This window comes from Gymnodraco acuticeps, unplaced genomic scaffold, assembly GCF_902827175.1.
Source record: "Gymnodraco acuticeps unplaced genomic scaffold, fGymAcu1.1, whole genome shotgun sequence".
Classification (NCBI taxonomy): domain Eukaryota; kingdom Metazoa; phylum Chordata; class Actinopteri; order Perciformes; family Bathydraconidae; genus Gymnodraco; species Gymnodraco acuticeps.
In genome coordinates this window covers 2,372,539-2,397,729 of record NW_022989947.1, presented here as the reverse complement: position 1 = coordinate 2,397,729, position 25,191 = coordinate 2,372,539, and the positions used below count along the sequence as shown (strand labels likewise).

General features: G+C 41.2%; 1 protein-coding gene across 9 annotated transcripts in view; it reads right to left on the bottom strand.

Moving 5' to 3' along the window:
* Positions 1-25,191, bottom strand: part of rbms3 (RNA binding motif, single stranded interacting protein) — a 286,571-nt gene that overhangs the window by 128,913 nt on the left and 132,467 nt on the right. For all 9 annotated transcript variants that reach the window (XM_034210322.1, XM_034210321.1, XM_034210326.1 and 6 more), the window contains 2 exons: positions 16,794-16,852; positions 1,300-1,391 (listed from right to left, as the gene is read on the bottom strand). In XM_034210322.1, the coding sequence (XP_034066213.1) occupies positions 1,300-1,391; positions 16,794-16,852 (151 nt within the window). The remainder of the gene's footprint in view (positions 1-1,299; positions 1,392-16,793; positions 16,853-25,191) is intronic.

The window sequence follows — 25,191 nt, the reverse complement described above, 5'->3', positions numbered from 1 at the left end:
AATTGCCACCTTCATCGTTATCATCAATTCTGTCATCCTTACTGGCGCCATCACAGTTCTCCATCTCATCAGGGCTTCTTTGGCTTAAAGGGGGGATTTCTGGATCAAATCAAATGTGGACCATCTCGTCTGAGAAAATCACTCATAGTGTACCCTCATAGTCATCACCATATTCATTGCTCTAATGCTACTGACATTTTGCTCACCTATTTAAATATTCTGACACCAGCAAATCTTCGGCGGGTACAAAAATAGCCTGGTTTAGCTACGCGGGCTCGTCCTTCATAGCTGTCCGGAGAGATGGCCCTGCTGTGCTTTAGTCTACAGTGATTCTCCTTTCAGTCAGCAAGGAAATGAAACATTTAAAAAGTAAAATTAGATAAAGGACAGCTGCCAGCCGGCATATATTTAACAATATAACTGATGTTCTTGTACTAGGACCACAGCTCTTCAGGGGTATTGCTAAAAGCCCAGTTAGCCAGTTTACAATACTACAACTGACAGATAGCGGAATATGCCGGAATCACACACAATACAAGATGTTAAGGTTACAATGTGAAATAAGCACATATCCTGTCAGCGTGTTTTTGCTTTAATTTGGTTCTTTGTCCATCAACCTAGCTCCATTGTGTAACTCACTGTGTATTAATTTAACAGCTTGACTCATCTGCTTCCACTTTAGAAGGCTAATGATATGAACAACACAGGACAAGCGGCCGGTCAAACCTCACAAAGAAACACACACACACACACACACACACACACACACACACACACACACACACACACACACACACACACCACACACACACACACACACACACACACACACACACACACACACACACACACACACACACACACACACACACACACACACACACACACACACACACACACACACACACACACACACACACACACACACACACCACTCGAATCAGGCAACCACATGTAAAAACATAGTCGCTGTATGAGACTACAGTGCGAGTGTCAGTAAAATAAAACAGACCTGCATGCACTCCAGTGGCCCTCCCATATAGTCAACCATACGCAGTTACAAGCCCACATTCATCTTATATTAGAGCGAACAAGTTTGTCATTAAACAGCAAAACACTGCGGAAAATTACTTGTTTATGGATAAAACCAGTTTTGCAGAGCTTTCAGATCCATCAATGTCTATTAAGCGTGTAAGGTGTACAATATTAAATCCCTGGACGGAGCTGAACACGCAGCAAAATGCTCATGATAATGCAGGAGGAAGTGGGGATGCTAACTTGTTTTTAAACACTTCTTACCTTGGCCATTTGGGCCTGCACCCCGGTGGCTTTGAGAGACGACACGGCCTTCTGTGCTGCACCTGGGCTGTCAAAATCCACAAAGCCATAGCCTGCAGAGAGAAAAGAAGAAAGGGAGAGGCAGACAGAAGAAGAAAAGACAGGCATTAGTAAAAAAAAAAAAATAGGCAGATGACTAACAAGGAGAATGACAGGCACTTGGTAATTGTAGCAGTAATAGGTTGGTAACATGACTACGGAGGCTGCCAGTTCTCATATCTAGTGAGCACTACATTGTTTGATAATTAGCGACAGTGACGTTCATAGGGGGAAGCTATGCATCTTAATTAGTAGCATGGATGAGCGATTTTGTAATAACAAACCCCGGCACCCTGCCCACCTCTAACTCCACGCATACTCTGACACACATATGCAAACGCCAACACAGATAAACACACTTCTGCACAAACATGAAACACACATGCACCGGGTGCCGGGCACATTGAGAACCAGAACATCACTGGTGTAATTCCATTGAGAAGACAGATTCATAAACATATCATTAAAGTCCATCATTTATATTTCATGTTAAACTAAATATTACACACGTGTAAACACTCAATTAATTCTTCAGAGAGTTTTCTCTTGTTCAGCCTTTTGATTTTCAGAGACTGCCCACCTCGTGTTCCCCAACACCCGGCGCATTAACACAGCCCCATTTCACATCCGTTATAATCCTCTCCCCGGTGACAAATCTCTCAAAGGTTGACGGCACAACAGAAATGCTGCCATTTCTCTTTGTCTCTCTCAAATCCATTTCTCCTACGAATAAACACTCACTCTGTCCACCTTCCCTCTGTCTCTGTCTCTCTCCAATACAGTCACAATGTCTCTCTCCCTCATATTTTCCCTGACATTAACAAGCACCAGTCCCCATCTGGAAATTCATCACCCGAGGAAAGCGGAGGGAATGAAATTTGTGGCTGTGATTTATGAGTTATTGTGATCCCGACGTTCTCCGGGATGTATCGGAGACGGGGGTCACGTCTGTGTTAATTAAAATTTGGTGGCGGATTAAAAGCAGTCAATGGTGCCCTATGATCCACTGTTTCAGAGGGAAAGTGTAATTAGAAAAGGATAATGGGTGTGAGGTGGGGGCAGACTCGCCGTCGTGGTTTCCCCCATCATGTTAGGAGTGTTTATGTCTTAACACCCGTATGAGCATTCACACAACCGTGTAACACCTTACGGGCTTACCATGCGTTTCTCTCATACCAACATCTCACTTTCCGAGAGATTTGAGGTGTGTGTCTGTGTGGTGGTGGGGGGTTGTGGTCATTTTCCTGTCGGGTGGCGGTGAAGGAGTGTGGAGTAATGTGAAAATCATAACCTGTGGCGGAGGAGAAATCGAGTGCGAGGACTGATTAATGGCCAGCTGTTAGAGTGGGGCTGGGAGGGTCTTAAAGCAGACAAAAAGTAGACTGTATTGATTGATCATTTTTCTTACAAGGTTACATTTAGCTACTGTAGATGTTATTTGATAACTTAAACAAAAGAAAAACTTGATTCACCATTTTTTTTTTAAACAAAGCATACTTTTTTCCCTTGTTGTGTGGTATCTAGCCAGGAAATATTTTAGTGGATTTCTTTGGCCAGGTTTTTAGCTACTGAGATGTCTGCCTTCACGATAATACAAAGAATGTCAATTGAATTTTGGTACGGTGAAATAAAAGCAGTGTGTCTTTTCCGAGACAGTCTCCATGTACCTGTGGCTAATTCACCGACCACACTATGAACCATTTCCTGAGACTACAGGTTGGTGACAAACTACCAACATCAATTGTATTTGTAAGATGTGGGGCCTCCAGAACTACTGCATACACTTTAATATGCCTTGGTAGTTAATGTTAAGTTGGTGGAACTCTACCGAAGGTAAAAAGCTAAATTAATTGTATTTATTTAATAATTGATATGATGCTGGAGTGCTGTGTAAAGGACAATCCATATGCAAAGATTTTATTTGGTGTTGTCTTAAAAAATGTTCTAGAACACTTGAGTAAGGCCAAATGTTAAGCTTTACTAAACAATTGCCTTATATTAAATATATTAAAAAACATTGCTGTTATTTTCCATAAACTCCTCTTTGAGCCAATTTCTGACGGTAGCAGACAAGTACAGTTAGGTTTGAAGATGCTGTCATCTCATTTCCTGTACCCCTTTCCTCCAGAACCTCCCATAGGTTATAGTTAGGCTGGGATGGTGAAGCCTATAGCATATGATTCACACCATGTTTTAATGCTAAGTGGCACCTTTTAGAGAACTCATTTTATATCCAGGACTCTTTATTTCTTCACTCCTCTGTTCACAGGCGGAGTTGGACAGGCCTACTGTTTTTGGGAAGACACTTTGCTGTTGAATCTTTCAAGACCGTTTTAAAGTGAGCCACAAACAAAATTCCATTTTCCTGAGCTGCTCTGAGATGGAAGTAGACAACTCAGAGATGGATCTTTCCAAAATGTATAAAAGAAAACTCCCTGCTTGGCTATTTACCACCAGAGGTAAATGCTTTTTTAGAATGTGGGTAATCTAACCCTTTTTAAACACAATTAAGACAGCTAAAGCATTATCTTTAGATTTAAGAACATATTAAAAGCACATTAAGAGAACCATAGAGATTTTTACCAAGTCCCTCTGAGCAATGGCTGCTTCTCTTTAATAATCAGAATATTCTAATGGTAGATACCTGGGACTCCAAATTACAAATGTAATATTCACCCCGCTCCCACCTGGAGTGCACTCATAAAACTTTCAAAAGGATAAGGATTTTAGAGTATGCTGACCTATATTCAGACAGCTCTGAATGGAGAAAGAGTAGAGGGGGTGGCAGAGAGGAAGAGAGCGGGAGAAAGGGCAAATATAAGAAGGAAATGCTGAGAGAGGAAGGGGGCTATTTGGGCTCAGCAGACTGCATTGGAAATTGTCAGCTGCCTGCAGAACAGATCCAGTTGGCTCCTCCCCTGTGCAGTTATTAGAGCCGATACATGCATAATGATCCTATAATGTTGATGCTGATCTATAGCCAAAGGGTAAAACTGTTAAAGGCTTGTTTTGTTGGGAAAGAAATAACCAAGGGACAAGGAGACAGCGTGAGTGTGTATGTGCTGATCAGGCAGAATGCTTGTGGAGGTTATTGGAAAGTCAGAATATTTGTATGAGATATGAAAGCTTTTGATAATGATGGTACATATTGCACTTTTTCTTTTTTTATGTAAATGGCCAGGAATAGAGTCAGTTTTGTCTAAATGTATTTATGCTGCTTTTTTATATATGTATTGATGTACAGCACTTTGGTCAACTCTGTTGTTTTTAAATGGGCTATATATATATAAAGTTAGATTGGATTGGATTTGGCAATTCTTCTTAGGAGAGACACTTATTTGGTGTTATTGTATAAATAAAGATAATACTACCTGGCCAAGTAAGCATATCTGAATACTATCTGTGGTGAGAGTGAGAACATTTTTTTATAATTATAGTTTTCATGTTGGTTAGAAATTCTGCAGAAGAAAACATTTATTTTGTTTTGTAGAAGTAACAGGGTCGAGACAACATCGCATCTCACCCTTTTAAACAATACATACACACAACTACACACAGGAGACTGTGTTTCTGAAGTACACGCTGTCCTCTTACAAAGCAGGTACTCTAGAGTTACCATCTCAAGTGGGATGCAGAGGGCAAGGTGTTGCTTTGAAGCCTCTGCAACAACACCAACATCCAATCGATAGCCGTCACTTAAAAGTAGCTCAAAGTGACTGACTGCACACGCAGTTGCTGATAATACTGTGTAGCTGCACACTAATGTACACACACACACACACACACACACACACACACACACACACACACACACACACACACACCACACACACACCACACACACACACACACACACACACGACACACACACACACACACACACACACACACACACACACACACCACACACACACACACACACACACACACACACACACACACACACACACACACACACACACACACACACACGAGAGGGATAAAGAGAACATGAGCTGCCATATCATATTTCCTGGTCTGGCTATAACATGGAGCCTGTCAAGATAAAAGGACAATCTTCAATCAGTTACTACTGTACAGGATGATGCTATGCTACCTCTGCTTCTACTCTCCTGAAGCCCCATTGACTGGTTTGTATGATTGTGTGTGTGTGATGCAGGATGTTCCCTTCAGAGGTGTAGAACTACAGTAGATGCCACCTCGGGCTACGCTCTACACAAAAGTATTCAGTGAAGAGTGGAGATAAGGGACTCATTACAGTACGTGCATCGACGTATCAATCAACCATGCATCATTCATGCGCCGTCAAATTATGCTAATCCTAATTACTTCTAGGGAAATTACCATTCTTTATCTGCTAATAGTCTGGATTGTTTGGGGTTTCCTACCCACTATATCCACCACCGTTTCCCCCCAATATTTTAAATTTTTCACATTCTAATATTCGGCGCTAATGATCCCATTTTGCACAGCATACAATGTAATAATAATGCCTTAAGTATGAATAATGAATCAACGACAAGTCACGGAGCATTACAATGGAGGACGGGGCAAACAGTGTAATTGTTTACGTCCTTGTGAGTCATCAAGAGGAGGTCTGAAGCTGCTGTTGCACATGGGTGATTAATCATTGCGATTACACGTATGTTAATAATTCATACTTTGCATGTATAAAAGTAATTATGGTTAATGGGGGATATAGATGCGTCACACCATGGACAAATATGCATAACAATGCCTGTAATATAATTCTTATGATTCATGGTACAGCCATACAACTGCAGCATGTTCCCTCCCACAGTACGTGTTGTTCTGACCTCGTCCTGCCTTACGACTAAAGATGTGTGTAAAAAAAACATATTTGTAATTATTTGTATGTTTAAACTTATACTGCATGTACTATGGTATCTGCTGACATCCTTGGTCAAGGAATACATTTGTGCATACATACAGTAGTACATTATCTGATAAATGTGTTGCGAACAAACTTACTGTGTGTGTTTCAAGGAAAAAGAAAGACAAATATTCACAGCTACTTCTTTAATGTTAAGCCTAGGGCTGTAGCTTAAAATTCATTTGTGGATAATTTTATGAGAATTACGTCCTAAAACAGTCAGAAACAAAGGTTTTAAGAGCACAGGGTGATTGGAATTGATTTGTTTGTAAAAATCGACAGAACAAAAGCCAAAGATTTTAGGTTTACATTTAATTTACGGAGAGGAAAAAGCATTTTTACATTCTCAAACTTGTACCAGCAAATATGATATTGTTTCCCCTGTGATAAATACATAAAACAATTACATGATAAATAAAATGGTTGTTATTTTATATTGCATCAATCAATTTATTGTTTCAGAACTACAGTAGTATATCCTAAAGCGCCGTTTCCTCTCTTTTATATATTGATTGAAGATCGTTGTGTTTAATTGGACTAAAACAATGTGATCCAGTCACCTAGGGGCCCTGGAATATTGGAGTCATTTTCTCCATTTACTGAAATGGATAATATGAACACATAAATAGTAAAAAAAAAAAAAAAGCTTAGTTTGTAACATGTCCTCACAGAATCCAAAAAAACAACAACCTAAAGACAAGGATGACAAGGAGCTGTTGTGTATTTTTTGTTTATTTCTTGCACATTTATGGATGTCTTTGGTCAATTTGGAGGTTTGACCTGGCCTCCTGCCCTGCAGAGAGGGTGGGTGTGGGAGGCTGCGGTGAGCTATGTTAACATTAAGGGGGGTTTTTAAATAGTGAGATGGCATCCATGACTAACTGCAGCCAAGTCAAGACCGCCTTGGTCACACTCCAAACCCAGAGGAGAGCATCCTCAGTGGGACTGCATTCCTCTGTCCTCCACCAGCAGCTGACTGATGATACATGGTGTGGCTTCACTCCACTAAACCATGCAGTGCTGTGTGAGTCAATGCATGCCTGTGTGTGTGTAAAATGGGTGTGTATGATTGCTTGTGCGTGACCTTCAACTATCTTATTTGTGCATGTGCATATGAGGGTAAACGGGAGAATCATAAATCTATCCGTCACTCGAAAGATCCCGCAGAGAAACATCTGCAAGGTTTTTTTGTAATACCTAACTAAATTGTAATAAATGTTAGGTTGTACAAGAGCCTTCTGACCACATCACTGCCGTCACAGCATTAACACCACAGAGAAGTGACAAGTCAAATGGCAACCCAGTGAAACTACAACCTCATCTACTGTACGTCTAACTTCCTATAAAATAAAACCGCTCTATGTCCATCTACAAACAGATGCAACAGCTCATAGCATTAACACATATGATCCTTGAGAGAAGACACTACTGTATGATGAGGTCAAATTAGCAGAAACACATGACAAGCACATACTGCAGCTCTTATGAAGGAAATACAGATCCCTCATTTACTCGTCCAGTGTAACTAACCTGGCTGCTAGGAGACACTCCCCATTAGTTGTAAAATAACTCTCAGAGAGGTCTGTCCTAAGCATATTAGACACAGGCGAGGAGATAGTGGTACAGGCAATTAACTTATCAACCCTGCAACATGGATTTATAGCAAAGACATTCGTCTCGAGCTGAGGCAGCCAGCCTATTGGCCGTATTGTATTTCTTGTCATCTTCTCTCGCAGGTGTAGGAGTGTCCTTGTCAGAGAGCTGCAGTCGGGATCTGCAGAGGGCAAAGAGCCAGGGCTTGGGGCCAAGAAGGGCCACTGGCAGCTCATTGTGCCCAAGACAAACTGAGCAGGAGGTGGAGAAATCGAATTCCTCATCCAATATCTGTGCAAATGTTACAGAGGAGCTGTGCACTGCAGCGATCGCACGCAGAGGATTGATGCATAGTTGCAAAAAGATTGGACGCTTAAAATTCATGCAACCCTGATGCTAGCAACACATTTGCTCCTTTTCTGTAATTCTTACCACTAAAACTAATATTATATTGACTACCAAATCCCACTATGGAGCTATTCTGGTAACACTGGAGCGTGGGTAAAATGTGAAATACTATGTTATATTGAAATTGTCACAGGTAGAATATTAACAATTTCAACATTCACAATAATGATTTCCTCTCCATCTCAGCATTTTTATCCTTCGTTTTACTCATCATTTTTCTTGCTTTTCTTCCTTCTTTACTTTGTTCTTTAATTAATTCATATCTATTCACACTCATTAGTTTTAGCACAGCACCATATGGCTTTCAGCTATAAATTCAGCATGACAGCTGAGGCACTATTTAAAATGTGAGTGTGTTAAAAGAGGTTAGTGCAGTTATGTTGAAATCCACATTGTGATGTTAAAAAGGATAACTTGAAAGATTGATTCTGGTTTCAGAAGACCAAGATTTAGCTCAAAGACATCAAAAGAGGCATTAAAAAATGGCATTTACACATTTAAAAAGTATCTACTCATTGTTCACATTCAATGATTTAAAGTAGCAGAACATAAAAACACTAAAAAACACTTCACCTGCAGAGAGATGGCCTTCATTCAGATCTGTATATGAAATCACTGCTCACTTCGCTCGTAGCTCCATCAGCGTGCTAGCTTAATAGCAAAACCCGACGTGTTTGGTACAACGTGTGAAGAGCCCTCATAAAAGGTTTGAAAAGGGTGTTAATTACTTGTCAAGAGGTTGTTAAAACGAGACCCGTGGCAAAAACACTAAGTGGCTTTACAGAATCCCCACACAGATACCTTAAAGAGAACACACACACAGACATGCGGACGCACATTCTTCTCATTATGGCACCTGTTGATGTGCAAAAGCCACAAGCCATACTGTATAAAGACCTTTACACAAAGAGCAGGTGCAGTCCTTTCAAACTTATTTTTCCCTTCACCTATAGAGTATCTATAAATACCTCCACTTCCATCATTCCAACTTAACATGCATACATTTGGTATTCATGCAGGGGGCCATCTTTTGGCCCACCATGTCGTCCCCATTTGAGCGGCAGATTGTAATAAGTAATGTAATCATGTCAGGTTCTAGTCCCGAAGGCGCCACCATCGAGGCAAGGCTAAATATTTGAACAATGCTGGATCGATGGAAACCAAGCACCCTCAACACATGGAGAAAATCTCCAGGTAGGGACAAGGATTTAAATCTGGACAAAGACAAAGCGTCCCATTCCCCTAAAGAACTATGCGGCGTATTTCGTTTCACTTGCATGTGTTAGTCATTCATGAGGAACGGCCTGGCCGCCCCCAGCTAGCCTTCCTCTTCATTGCAGTTATGATTTATGCCTTCCTTAAATAATCAAGGGTAAGATCATTAGTCAGGGGATGTGTGCAGAGGGCCAGGGTCTTGGCAGGTCGGTGGATGGCCGTATCTCTCGCCTTGGTTCCCCTGCCCTCCACAAGGATAAGAGATGACTGGAGGAACGCCCCTTCACCTTCCACCAGTGGCCTCTGATGCATTTGTCAACAAACAAGACAAGGAAGGGAGATTTGGGATGTGATTGAGCCAATGACAAGAGAAGAAAGCCACTGTGGTGACAAACATCTGCAACAGATATTCCAAAGAGTCTGTTTGTACTTTGTTGAAGTTCATTGCAGATGTTTCTTTGTTCAGATCCAGAAGACAGACAGTCTACAATAACACTTCTGCAGGTCACCCTTGAAAAAGAGATCTTTTTATCTCAAGGGGCTTCACCTGGTTAAATAAAGGCTACAAACAAACTTCAGAAATTAACCAATCTCTTAAATTAGCAATGAATCTGAGTGCAACAAAAAGCTCATGGGAAACCTTGTTCTATTTTAGCTTTGTGATTCTGTGGTCTCTGGGTTTCACCTCTCCATGACCTCCAACGCACACACACACCAGATCATTACAAATATACACACATATACAGATGACGACCACACTGCATGCAAAAACAGCACAGGAAGTGGAAGGGGTACAAAAGGTCAGAGCTCAAGGAATGCAGCGCTGATGGCCTCGCTGCTTCTATTTACGACATACTTGGCCAATCAGATGCCTACTTGGGGAATGGCCAACATGGAACTTAGTGGAATGGAGAAAAGAGGGGCAGGGGAGGCGAGGGGGGAGGTAAAGTAGAGAAGAGGGATTCTTGTGTGCATGTGATTGGGGGTGTGCTGACAAAGGCTGTGGGTGTTATCCAATGAGGTTCTGCATGCTGAATCTGTCCAAATCAATGTGATTATCCCTCAGCTATTGCTAATTAGAGTCATTAATACGCAATGCAAGCAGGAAACGGCACACACTTTCTCTCCCTCGCGCCTCCAGATGATCTCGCCTCTTTCTGGAATGGCTTTTAGGGGAATGAGGCATTTGGAAAAGGTCCGCTGTTGGCCACATTTCAGTTGAGATTCTCATCTGCACATAATTCACTTTCAAAGGGCAGAGGGGACGGCAAAGAGAATCCTTAATTGCGCCAGCACCGTGTACAACATAGACAAATGTTTATATCTCAGCCCTCTAATGAGAAACCAATAACGGATGCAGAAAGCACTCTCTGCTCTCTCCCCTCCCCCCCATCCATCCCAACTCAAATACACAGATACACACGCACATGACAATGACAAACAGGCCTATTTGGAGAGCGTCACCTCATTCATCCTTAGCCCTTATGCTAGAAGTCATGCAATACTCTCAGGCACTGATGCAGCAATACATCCGTTTTTATACAATCTAACATTGCCTATATTTCTCCATTAGGCTGATCTTGTGGTAAGGGCATGGGCTGCTTCAGATTGCATTGGTCAAGCTCCTGACAGGCTTTTAAATTGCACCACACAGAGGATACATATGCAGCCCAGCTATGCAAAATGTATTCAGTATACAAAAGGCAAGGAGTATCACATTTCAAGAACATGTTGCAAGGACATTGCAGCAAATTCATTGGAGCTATTAATTTCCCCCAGATGGGTATTCAATCAAAAATATACATTGCTTTAATTGTAACAATAAAATGTTTGTAGTACTTCAAACATGATTCGAATTTGTTGGGACAAAACAGGAAGTGAGCCTGTTTTACATCAAGTCACCCACGTGATTAAAAGAGACCGTAATTCTTTCAAGATGCGAGTTTATGTAATGCACTTGTGAGTTTCTTAACATCCTCATACAAAATGGATGGAAAGTTACAGTGCAAAGAAATAAGCAACAATAAACACAAAGCCACCAGAGACTATCTTCTCATCTCATCCATCCCCCAGCAGTCAGAGCGGTGGTCCGGCGCGGCAGAGCGCCAGTCAGGCCGGTGAATCTCAACGCAGCCTTATCTCCCAGCGGTGGAGGAGGAAACGGAGGTCCTTTAAAGGGCTGAGGTCATTTCCTCTGCCTTCGGGCTCTGGCAGGAACAAATAAAATGTCTCCATTCGGTCAGCCCTGCTTTATTTCAAATGCAGCCGCTGCCTTTTAAGAGGCCTTTGTGGGCACGGATGGCAAATGAGCGCTTTTGGGTTTCTGCAATCTATTCCCTTTCTCTGCCATTCTCAATCCCTCACTGTGACTGTGATGCAGACCCCAACTCTCTGCTGTATTTTTGCGGTAAATGTGAAAGTCCACAGACAGATATATAGATAGTAGATGAGATCGAGTGAGAAAAAGGGAAAGAGAAGCGGTGTGAGAGTGCGGAGGAGCATGAGAGCAAAAGAAAGAGATGAAGAGCCTCCTCTTACCAACAGAGCTCGACAGTCCTAAAGCCCTCTCACAACTTCCTGTTCAATTCTCTCTGAACTTCCAAAGCATTTTTCAGTATTTATCGGCATGCAGTTTGTATGTGACTGTTTTTGTGCCCTTGCAAGAGCACAAAGAGTGTGTGTGTAGCTGGAAGGCTGTATGAGTGTGTCATAGAGTAAGGTAGGGAGCGAAGGAGTGAGTTAGCGCTGGCAAGATGGAGAGGCTCATTGAAAGGCCTGCGTGGTGCGGAGGTGGAGGAGAGCAGCCAGAAAAGGCAGACAGGCAGGCACACATGCTGTGATGTTAGGAAGAGGATTGATAGATCTGTTGTATGGCCACTGCTGCAGCCAGAGCCTCACACACCTCAGGCAGATGGATGAGGAGTGTGTGCGGGGGTACGATTAGTGTGTGTGCCCTTTGTGTTGGAGTGCGTGGGAGAGGTGTATTACATGGTCTTGGTGTGTAGTTTTTGTGATGTGGTACTTCAAACAGGGCTTTGCAGCACTCGTGCATTGAATAGTGTAGATAGAAGTATGGCAGTGAAAGTGATTGTGTCTGCGTTTGTGCGTAGGCGCCATACCTGTGTTTTTGTTTTGTTTAACATGCACAATAAAATACGCATTTCTCCAACACCTGACCTCTAAGTACAGGAATAAGCGTCATCACTGTGTTTCTGCTTTTCCACATCAGGGAGCCTACACTCCCACTCGCATATCCACAGTGATCCAGCTTTCTATCATCCTTCTCATTTTCAATCAATTCTGTCTTTTCAGAGGTCTTTGATCGACACAGCAAATAAAACACCTCTGATATAAAAAGGTAGTACACCACAACAAACATTTTCCTTTTAAAGCATTAAGGATTTCTAGATAAAGTGTATTGGTACGGTACAGAGGGAATGCAAGTGTAAATGAATATGTTCATTTACATCCCTACAGTAGCCACATACAGTGTTATTTGTACTGTAGGCTAAGACGCCATCTAGTACTTGTACAGCTTACTGCTCCATGCTGAACCAGATTGATTTTGTAACATAAACACATTCTTTATGGGATGTGGTCTAAAAAACCTTAACAACTATCTTTAAATAGATGAGAAATATACACTACATTTTTCTTTAATTGATAATACTATAAGAAATAATTTGACAATTCTGGCACTTGCCAGGTAGTTCACCATTTACAAATAAATCTGCCAGCTATGTCAGATTGGCTGATAAGGCACCTGGTCAGCTGACATCATGTTGCAAGTGAATTTTTTTTTGCAGGACAACTTTGCATCGTTTTGCCATGTATTTGTGAACCCACTGTGTCCCCACAATGGACATATTCAAATGAATAAGGGGGCTGTTCTGTTCTATGTAATTATATTATGGGCATAGATATGTCTCATAATTATTTGTGTGAACATAAAAATAATTTGTGTGTAAATATGTGATTTGTAAATGTAAAACAACATCCACAAATGCATTTAAAAGATTTGCAAACTCACAAATACATTTGCAAGTGTAAAACGGATCTGCAAATACGCTAAATATGTTCACAAATAAAAAAAAGATCTGTGAATATCTCTTTAACATTTACACCTTTCGATCAGGCATTTGTGAATCCATATTGTATTTGTGGACCAAAAATGCGCTTGCGGATCTCAAATCTCTGTTCACGGATCTCAAATCTCTGTTCGCGGATCGTCTTTTTACACACACGGAATTTTGAGACATATTTCCCGCCGCTCTCGGCTAAAATCTACTCGTGTCACTCGGTTATTTTCGGAAACCACGTGATGGCCTGCTGATGACGACATTTCAGCATGATTTCAAAGTAAGAGCATGATGGTTTGTTTAATGCTCTGTTTTTGTATTATAATGAACAGCGGAACGTTAGATGCATTCTTTATCACCATAACCCTGACCTAAATACGGTGCTTTTCTACAGATTACTTTATTACTGCACTGGTAAGGTACAATTAGGCCGATTAATAAGATGTGAAGTGCTTTGTAACTTCGACCCGCTTGACTGAATACACAACAAACAATGAAGAAAGAGTTTTATCTGGGCTGCTTCGCTGCCAGCTGCTCCCCCGGGACCCGAAAGTGGCGTATAGCCGGCACTTCAACATCAACGAAAGTGCTCGATATATGCTATATTGAACCAATAACACAAACGAACTGTATCACTATAACATGATGATGATGGTGATGGTGATGAAGAATGCATCTAACGTTCCGCTGTTCATTATAATACAAAAAGAGAGCATTAAACAAACCATCATGCTCTTACTTTGAAATCATGCGGAAATGTCGTCATCAGCAGGCCATCACGTGGTATCCGAAAATAACCGAGTGACACGAGTAGATTTTAGCCGAGACCGGCGGAAAATATGTCTCAAAATTCCGTGTGTGTAAAAAGACGATCCGCGAACAGAGATTTGAGATCCGTGAACAGAGATTTGAGATCCGCAAGCGCATTTTTGGTCCACAAATACAAAATGGATTCACAAATGCCTGATCGAAAGGTGTAAATGTTAAAGAGATATTCACAGATCTTTTTTTATTTGTGAACATATTTAGCGTATTTGCAGATCCGTTTTACACTTGCAAATGTATTTGTGAGTTTGCTAATCTTTTAAATGCATTTGTGGATGTTGTTTTACATTTACAAATCACATATTTACACACAAATTATTTTTATGTTCACACAAGTAATTATGAGACATATCTATGCCCATATTATATGAAAATGCTTACCATCCGGTAGATTTGTCGTGAATTTTAAATGACCTTATCGGCAGAATAAATCCTACCGGTAATCTAATTCAAGGATGTATTTTACCAACACATCATATTTCCACCATGAGAAGAGTCTTTACTTTATATAAAGTGTTGTATCATTAAAATGAAACCGAGGGGACATCAGGGTAAATAAATTAGTCAGCAGGTTTAATCTCTGTTCCCCTCTGATGGATTTCCCCAGTCTGATTGTCAATCTTTCTCCCTGGCAGAAATGACCGGTCCTGACCTCTACTCTGTCATTTTTCTCACGTTGTTTTTTGCCGTGCGCTCACTGAGCTGAACTAAACACAAATAACAGGAGGGGGGGGAGAGGAGGTGGAGCTGGAGAATAGAGCGATGCTCGCCGTGTGATGGCGGCAAAGCAGTGATAAGCTGCTGCTTTGACATTTAAACAAGTGTCAGGGTCGGGGGGTCAGATGACAGGAAACAATGCGTGACTAGATCAGGGCGATCACGGGGGGTGCAGACGCACGCCAGCCCATCAGGCTTCCATACACCTGCTTGGCTCATTTATGCTTTGATAACGGCTCACCTCTCGAGAGATAGTTGGATACGGATGCCGAGTGGTAGCAGCAGAAATGATGTTATTGTGCTGCTTCTCTTCTCCTTAACTTGTCTTTCAAACATAAAATACATGTAATGTTCTCTTCAAGGTTACTAAGTCCTTCTCCTCACACTCTCACTTCCCCTCTGTCCATCTCCCTCTCTCTCTTTCTCTCTCTCAGTGGGACCAGCCTTTCCACTCATAAAATACGTCTGCTTATATTTGCCTTTTGGCATCTCTGCAGCGCTGCATTCCAGGAGGATGACTTATGGGAAACATTGTCTCCCACACAACATAGTGCTAAGCTGAGCTGATTGTGTGTGTGTGCTGTGCATAACTCACAGTGAGTAAAACACCTTTGATCATTGCCAGAGTATTTCTTTCAGAAATTGAAAGAGTTTCACCTTTTCTCTCTCTCTTTTAAACAGCCTCTCCCCCCCAACACCTCTTTAATCCACCCTGTGCTTTGTCCTGGACCTGTAGATGCCTCCTTCCAGCCAACATGCATCCAGTCTTGTCTTTAATGGCCTGTAGGACTTAGAAAAAGGACCTGTCGAGATAATCAAGCCGTGTTTTCCCCCTCCCATCTAACAGGCAGAGGTTATTTCCCTCAACATGTTGACCCTGAGCATGCCTTGCAGGATTGGAGCGGGGTTAAGAAGGCAGCTTCACCTTGGAAGGCCACACTTCAGAGCCCGGGAAACCACAAAAAGCAATTAAAAGTATTGATGGAACTTCAATACCTCTTAAACAGTGCTGCCAGACACCTCGGGGCAAGTCTTTTTTTCTCTCGTCGCTCCATTCACTCCATCTCTCTCTCTTTCTTTACTATAGACTAAGCTCTTTTTGATCATTACCGACTGATTGTATGAAAAATAAATGTTTGAGATGTATTCACAGCCGTGTGAGGCAGCTGGCTGAAGTAAAGATAGACGCCAAGACGCCACGAAAATGAGCGTGACAATGATAGCAAATAGTTAATCAAATCCCGACAACCTTGTTAGCTCTCGAGTGTGTGCGTATGTTCAAGCATGTAAATGTGTGTAGTCAAGAAACAACTTCAAAATGAGCCACTAATGTCATCGCTGCATTTACTGTGCAGACACTAATGGACCTTGTACAGAAACACAGCAAAAGATTGTCTTCCATACTGTATTACAAAACAGGAAATGGAAGAGGAGACAGGGAGGGGCTGCTTATCCTCCTCTGAAGCAGGGCAGCGACATCACAGAGCAGGTTGTTTACCCCGAGCCTTCCTGCAGTGTTAAGCCAGCTACTCGCTAAATCACTGATTTACGGAACAAGGCTTCCTCGGCTGATGTCTACATTTACGGCTTGTAGTGCTGTTAACCGTGACAAGACATAGACTAAAGAGTGATAGCTGCTGCACTTAAACAAGGTGGGTGTACAAGACACTCAAGTAATGACTTACCTTTGCACTGGTTGGTGTTCTTGTCCAGAATGGCCTTGGTTGACACTATTTTTCCATACCTGTAAGACAGAGAAATTAAATTGAGTGTTTTTGATATACAGTTTTGACACAGTTCACTAAAATTGTCATCCCATGGTAAAAGTAGATGTCCCATTATTGTCATTTCTGCCATGTAGTTGCAACTAGCAATTTGCAAAGTCACACAAATGTCAAAAGTTATTGGAACAAGCAATCACTTGAGGTTAATAACATTATGTCTACGGCTGACTTCAGAGGAATGTGCAGCCTTCTGACATTTGAGCGACTCACCGAACATTTGGAAAAGGTCTAAAAGCATACAGGCACAGTGAACAATTTAAAAAGTAAAGCTGTTTTAATAGTATGCAGTACAAACTATCAATGTCTGAGTAATTTATTTCCCTTCTGTAAAATAGAGAAAACCAGTCTCTTCTAGTGAAGCGACTATTAATCAGCTCCCATAGAGTGAACAGATTCATGTTTACATTCATTTTATTATGAATAAAACCGACAGCAAGTATGGAATTTACAATTAAGTCAATATCGTATTTGTTTACTCCTTGAATACTGTATTTTCTATAGTATTTACATCCGTTTGATTTATATGGAGGAATTCCTTTGAATGTAAGAATATTGTCTTTTGATATTTGTATACATATTATTCTTGTTTATAGCTGGAGTAGCTCAGTACAAGGGTTTGTTTACAATTAATAGATCTTATTGAGCTTATTTTGTATGAATGCTGGGTTGGTCTGTACAATACATTTTGAATTTGATACGTTAAACAATATGGATTGGTGCAATATTCAAATAAAGATCTGCTCAAAAATACACAACATGGCTAATATGTATAATGAAAATAAGAATATTTACATTAAAACATTTGGAATCATATCACAGCTGTAGGTCAGTCAATAACAGCGTAATAATTGGTGCTTGGTATTTCATGTGCTGTTTGCTTACAGTTGATATGTTTTGCCTGATGGAGGTCTGATGACCAAAATGACATAAAGTTAGTACAACAATTTTCTACGTGGAACCTAACACAAAGGGAACATTGTTCACAAAAGCCTAATGTGCTAATGTCAGTGCTGTATAGTTCCTGAGAACTGAAAGGCATTATATTTCCTTTTTGCCATGTCTTCATGCACAGTGGGTTGCTATGCATTTTTTGAATTGAAAGATTGACCTTACAGTCTGACTGACAGTGAGTTATTCTATCTGCTTGTCTCAGCTAAAACTGCAACATTCTGCATTGTGTGCACACTGAGGAGCGCTGTAAGTGCCAATCTGCATGTGTGCATATACTGCATGCATCTGTGTGAGCAGCTGCAACCCTGCATGTGCATTTACACTTGTGTATGCGATGCATGCATGACATGTGTATAGATCCATAAGTGAGAACTGTTCTCTGTGTGTTGAACACACCACTCACAATGAGTAAGCTGCAAAAATATGACACACACACACACACACACACACACACACACACACACACACACACACACACACACACACACACACACACACACACACACACACACACACACACACACACACACACACACACACACACACACACACACACACAACACACACACACACACACACACACACACACACACACACACACACACACACACACACACACACACAAAGAAGCAGCGGTGCATCCAGGCCCATATTTCACCAGCAGGGGATAATTGTGCCATTTCTCAACGAGTGGCGGAGACTCTATTTACTGCATGCTGCGGTGGGGTGGGTGGTGGATATGAACTGATGAGCTCCGAGAGGAAAACTACCAGCGCAACACACACACACACACACACACACACACACACACACACACACACACACACACACACACACACACACACACACACACACACACACACACACACACACACACACACACACACACACACACACACACACACACACACACACACACACACACACACACACACACACACAGAGAGAGAGACAGCACTCACCAATCAGTGGATTGTCTATTTTCAGCAGATAAACAGGCCATTTCAGCTATAGGGATCATAATCGAGTGCAGCAGAACAGGACTTACGTGCAACATCTGATCATATTGAGATACTCAAGAATAAGTATACGAGATGAATATGGAACAGTGAGCGCTCATTTGATGAAGCGCATGCAGAGCTGGTGAGCATCTGCAGTATTTGATTGTACTTGAGAAACAAAATAGCACCCTTTATAGCACAAGAAAGATGAATAAAGAGATTTAGTTAAGCTGTAGAAATGATTTATGGATACAGTAACCATAAGGGAATTAACAATGGCATAAATGGGGATATTTAAAAAAAATATTTAAACTATCAGGAAACTCCTTTAAATATTTTACATGAGCCAGAACACTCAAATGGTAGTGTAAAAGAAAATCTGTGGTTAACGACTGGAAAAGCCATGGGTTTATGTCAATAATATGAAAAGCAGATCACATAGATAACGATATATATATATATCATATTCATTTATTGCCCAGCTCTACATGCGAGCCACTGAGCAAACTACTCTTTTTGTCCCTGTATGCATATTAGTTTATTTGCACACAGGTGTGTCCCCCGCTTCAGAAAAATGTGATATACTTTCAGTCTGGGAAGCAGTGAAAAAGCTCAGTGATGTTGGCACAAATTGGGGGAAAGTTCTCATTAAAACTTAGTTTGGACTCTGGGGAAGCAGGAGACAGTAGCTTTCCAATGCCAACTCATCACTGCTTGCCTCATTAAATGTTAAAGATGGCTCATCAATGCATCCGATCCGTGCTCCAAATGCACAGACACCACAAAGACACTGCAGCCAAATCAAAAGGTGGATGCAAGGGTGAAGGAGCCGGCTTCCTGCCCGTAATGGAGGCATATTGGAGACGGATGGTGAATGTGATCAGCCCATCATGTATGTGGTGTGTGTGTGTGTGTGTGTGTGTGTGTGTGTGTGTGTGTGTGTGTGTGTGTGTGTGTGTGTGTGTGTGTGTGTGTGTGTGTGTGTGTGAACAACGACCCTGCTGGTGACTCCTTCGCCTCTCTGCCAGGCAGGCTTTGATGTGACAGAGGCAGTGCCTGTGAAGCACAGGTTTAACACTGTGATGCTGTGGCCGGGGGATGCAGAGCCTGTCTCCACTAATCCTATTTCAATCACTCTCGCAGCCTCTTATCTCTGACTCTGCTGGCCCTCAGCCCCCCCGCCTCCTCCTCACAAATCTTCTCCTCTCTCTTGCCTCCTCTCTGCCTCTCTAGATGTCTCTTTACCAACCTTTCCATTCCTGCTCTGTATCATCAATGTCTCCCTTTTTTTGTTACTCTCTTCCTCCTCATATAAGGAATCCCATGGCAATCATTCTGATGCAACATCGGATCAACCCTAAGAAATGAAGACGCCAGAAATGAAATGGCCAGTAAAAAAATAAAGGCTTTATGAGCTATTTTAGGCTGATGAAAATGTACAAATTGTGGTGGATGTAAAACATGTCATTCGTTTGACAGCTGTCTGGGCAGTGCACTGAAATGCGATAAAATTGCAGAAGAGAGTTTTAAGAGGGCAGCTGCATGCACACGAGTGACATCCCAGTGCTGTCTTTTCTCGCTCTTTTGCTGGATGAAACGATCCAGGCTTATTACATTTCCGTCATCAGAGCAAGTGAAGTGGCTCTCTGCTGTATGTGGGCTGAGAAAGGACTGGCTGGACCACAGCACGTCACTATGGTGCTGCTGGTACACAGGAAAGCACACGGCTGGAAAAAAAAGAATAAACCAACCAAGTGTCGTGCTGAGACCTTGCGCTCAACCTTTGGAAACCTCCACTAGTATCAAAGACAACTTTCTCCCATCTCTGATGTCTGAAATTCTTTGCATATATGTCTTGGCAAATGTATGTATGCGTATGGCTATCCATCTGTTCCTGCAGATGAACACTTAAATATTATATATACAGCTCATAAAAAAATTAAGAGACCACTCCAATTTCTTCTTAAATCTCAATCTCTACATGTATGGCAGCCATCCCATTCGAGTGTCTGTTGAAATCCAACACAGAGAAATGTTGTCAGTAGTTTAAAAAAATACAATTACAACATTTTACTTAAACACATACCTATAAATAGTAAAACCAGAGAAACTGATAATGCTGCAGTGGTCCCTTATTTTTTCCCAGAGCTGTATGTATATATGTATACATACATACACATAATTTGAGTTCAGCTGCTAAGGCAGAATACTCCGCTACAGGCCTGTTCAGCACCTTTGAGGCACCTGTACAGAGAAAGAAGAGGCAGGTGCAAAAGGCACACCACGGAGAACAATAACTTGAATTGATCACCTCTTATGCGAAATGATTAGCTGAATGTAGATACCGAAGCTGAAAAGGAAAAGCTGCTGCTCTAAGAGTTCTACTCATGTAGGAGCAGGTGCAGCAGACACTCACCATCCAGATGTACTATTTGCTTTGTGCAGCTAGTCTTATCCAGAGGGGTATCGTAGGTCGTAAGAAGTACATTGTTACATTGAAAATATGTAATGGTTATACTAGTGCCTTTTTCAGTGGCACCAATATGAATTGAAAGACATTATGTATACAAATTAGTCAGAGAAGTGACAACGTTTAAACCAATTTAAGCTGAAATGTGAAAAAAATGCTTGTATTCAATTCAAAACCTGTATTTATCCAGGTAAAATCCCATTGAGATCAATGATCTCTTTTTCAAGGGAGACCTGCAGAAACATCAGTATCAGAGCATGTATAGCTTTAGTTACCTTATTTTAAGTCATCACTGTTTTCTAGCCATTTGTAAGTATTGTGTTTACTCCAATCATCAGTACAAGTATGTGCACATATAGTGAGAAATCTTCCTAGTCTGCTAACACTCAAGACAATCTACAATTGTATTGGATTTGATTTTGTAAAGTCTTTGATGCAAATGCAAGAGACAGGTGTCACTGTGACAGACGCACATGAGGACAGAGCACAGGGATACAAAGATGGTAAAGAAACATGATGTCTTTGTACTTTTATCTCAAAGATAAAGGAGAATAAACAGACGGTAAGAATGAACAGCATAAAAAAATGAATGCCAGATAAAAATGGAAAACCAGAGACAGACAGCACACATAAACATGCAGGGGTTCACACAGTCAAGTAAGAACAAGAAAGAGAAAACAAGTATGTTGTGTGTAAGTTTGCATTTGTGCCATATAGGTTCAAGGTTCTTTATTGTCAAACTAACATAGCTACAGAGTAATTATGTCGTTGAAAATCTTAGGTCACAGGCTTCTATATACTATGCAGGTGTGTGTCTAGTTACTGAGAATCAGGAGGAATCATCTTGTTGAATAAAAGCAGTGTGTGTCAGGTGCCCTTGAAAGTCATCCTTGGTCTCAAAGCGGCTCACATATTACACATGAGGCTCAAACAGAGGTCTCGCATCCTTTATACTCTACATATGTGCCCCAGTTTGTGACTCTTACGTGCCTGGATACGGTTCCAGGTTCCTGCTGTGCGGACTGAGGCTGGAAAAAGGAGTCTTTTTTATTATGGTCCTTGGTCTTGGAATGACCTTCAATCACGCCTCAAACTGAGGGCACTTGTCCCAATAGCATGTTTTAAATTGAAGTTGTCAGAAGTCTTTACCACCAGCTGCTCTTGCAGTAATAAGTAGTGCACCTTTCTTACTGTCCTAATGTGCACAATGTAGTCACTGCTTTTTCGTCTTTTGTTTTCTTAGTTATGTTCTCCGTATTTCATATGTTTGTGTTATGTGTAACATTGCTGCCTTCTTGGCCAGGTCAGCATTGAAAATGAGATTTTATCTGGTTAAATAAAGGTTAAATAAATAATACCAAGCATAGATTTTGATAGAAATATTTAACATTTTTGTGAAATGTTGTGTCGCAATGCAACTACTAAAAAGGTGTGTGGATGCAGACAGAAAGGTCCACTGTGTAGCACTTAAAGGTGGGGTAGGTAATTTTGGAGAAACCAGCTCGAGTGCGCTAGAATTTGAAAATACACAACCAGAACAAATTAGCCACTTCCTTACAGAGCCCCTCCTCCAACACACACGTACGCGCACATGACCAATGAGGGCACGAGATAAGTTTGTGCATAGATGGAAGGCTGACAGGCAGGTAGGCCATCCAGTTACTTTAGCCGGGCCGTCATGCTTTTTACAGTACTACGGCTTTCACAGATGACATTTTTTAATGGATTTTTTGTCAAAGCACTTAAGATATTCATTGCTATCGGGATGTTAAGAGCATTCCATGGTGCGATCACCTGAAACTACGAATCGTTGTGTTTTTGTTTCCTACGACAAAGCCATTCATATTTACATAGGGGAGGGCCCTATTCCACTGATTACACTATGTCGCACCGCCATGTTTCTACAGTAGCTCAGAACGGACAACGATAGGGGTCTTTACCTATTTCTTCTTAAAGGTTTCTGACAGGCTTGTAAAACTGCAGCAACACAAAGTTTAGCCAGAATGTAATCGCTTTTAAAGTAGTATAACTGAGAGGATGGCCTCTAATCGAGGTTGAAGGTCCATAGAGATACCATTACGTAACCACCGTCTTACTTTCCGCGCCTTGTTACCAAAGTGTTGTACAGGGAGGGGTAAGCGCCAGTTGGTTGTGATCTGCAACAGCAAAGCTAGATCAGGCTAACTGTCCAATTAAGCTTCAAAAAGCTTATTTTTAGTTCTAACTGAAATGAAAGCAGGGACATATATGAGCAAGATGGCCGTTTGATTTTCCATTCTCCTAGTGAAATTACTGCATTTATTTTAACAGTTTACCAAGAACTTTTAACATTTTAAAATCTCTAGCACAGGATCTGTAGGAAGGACAAACTGCAGGTCAAGCAGCAGAAGATACTAAGCATTTATAGACAAGAAACACTCTTGGAAAATGGTTAAATAAGAAGACTGGTGGCTTTAACATTAAACAAGAAGTTACAAAGAAGAAAAGGCAGAAAATTAGAAAGAGACAAAGTGACAGACAGATGAATAAATCAACGCAGCGGGAGGAATAAACAAGAGGGCCCAGCTACCCTGATGTAAACCAGGGAGCAGAGCAGCTGTTCAGTCCACAAACTCTGAGTTGATACAGTGATTTCTTCTCATGACCTCTGAGCCTCTGAGCTGACCGTTTGGTGGTAATGGCCTTTATCTTTATCCCAGCATGAAAGTGCATGGAGACTATGACACGTTCTGGCAAAGTGAGTCCAAAGTCTTGAATTAAGCACAAATAAAAGCCATAGGCAGCCTGGACTGGACAACATAGTATAACTAATACTTTTGTTAAAGTGTCTGCATTATGAAAGGAGAACAGTAGAAATGTCAAAACATTGTGTTGGCAAGCATGAGCATCAATAAATCAAAGAGGTTCCACAAATTGGATAATTCATTTTTTGGCTTTGGCACTCTATATCTTTTTTCTTGGCTGAATTTCATCTTGGTTTTTTTAGGTACTGGGATTCCCCCGTGTTTTGTTGGCGGGTTTGCGGTAAACTGCCACATGTTTACTTTCAAACCTTTTACGTCTCTAAATGTGGGAGGCATCTTGGAACAGAAAGGTAATCCGGCCTGAAGTGGTTGCTTTCTTTTCTTATTTCCTCTACATCAACAAATGCTTTAGTCATGGGGATAAGAAACACATTGGCAGCACCGGAGAACATCTAGTATACTTTGGCGTCATATATATAGTAAATATAATCTGCTAGAGTAAAGAAACAACTAAAATAAAAGCTTGAGGTCCATTCATTTCCTTAGAGCGGTGCATTACTTGTTTCATCACACACATCTGTTGGAGTTGGCCATGGTCTCTCTATGTGGTCATTAGTTGTCATCAACTCTTCTGATTTCAACTTTTCCTTATTTCCCCACTGATGCGATTTCTTTTCATGAACATTCATTTTACCTGGCAAGTGTGAAATAGATGACAAGTTGATTAGAACCATTCAAACGTTCCAACCTCCCTATATAATAGGAATAGATTTGAGCTGCAAGCAGAAACATGGCCACCGGGCTCCAGACAGGCAATTTATAAAAGGAAAGAGGGTGATTTAAAAGTTCTAGCTTGTGTTCAGAATTCATTGTTGGAGAGTTACATTTAAAACAATTTATCTTGGCATTAAGGGATTAATAAATAAATAAAAGAAAGTTTTAAAATTCAGATTGCCTCAGGTAAACTGTTCCTACAATTTATTGTGTGTCACTTGATGAGACAGGCTCAATCTGCTAAATCTGGTCACTACATATTCCTTTGAATTGAGTAACTTTCCTCATGAATAATAACCATTCCTTTTTTATTATTAAATCGACACAAAATGTGTCTGTCGGTCACCTTCATGGTGCCC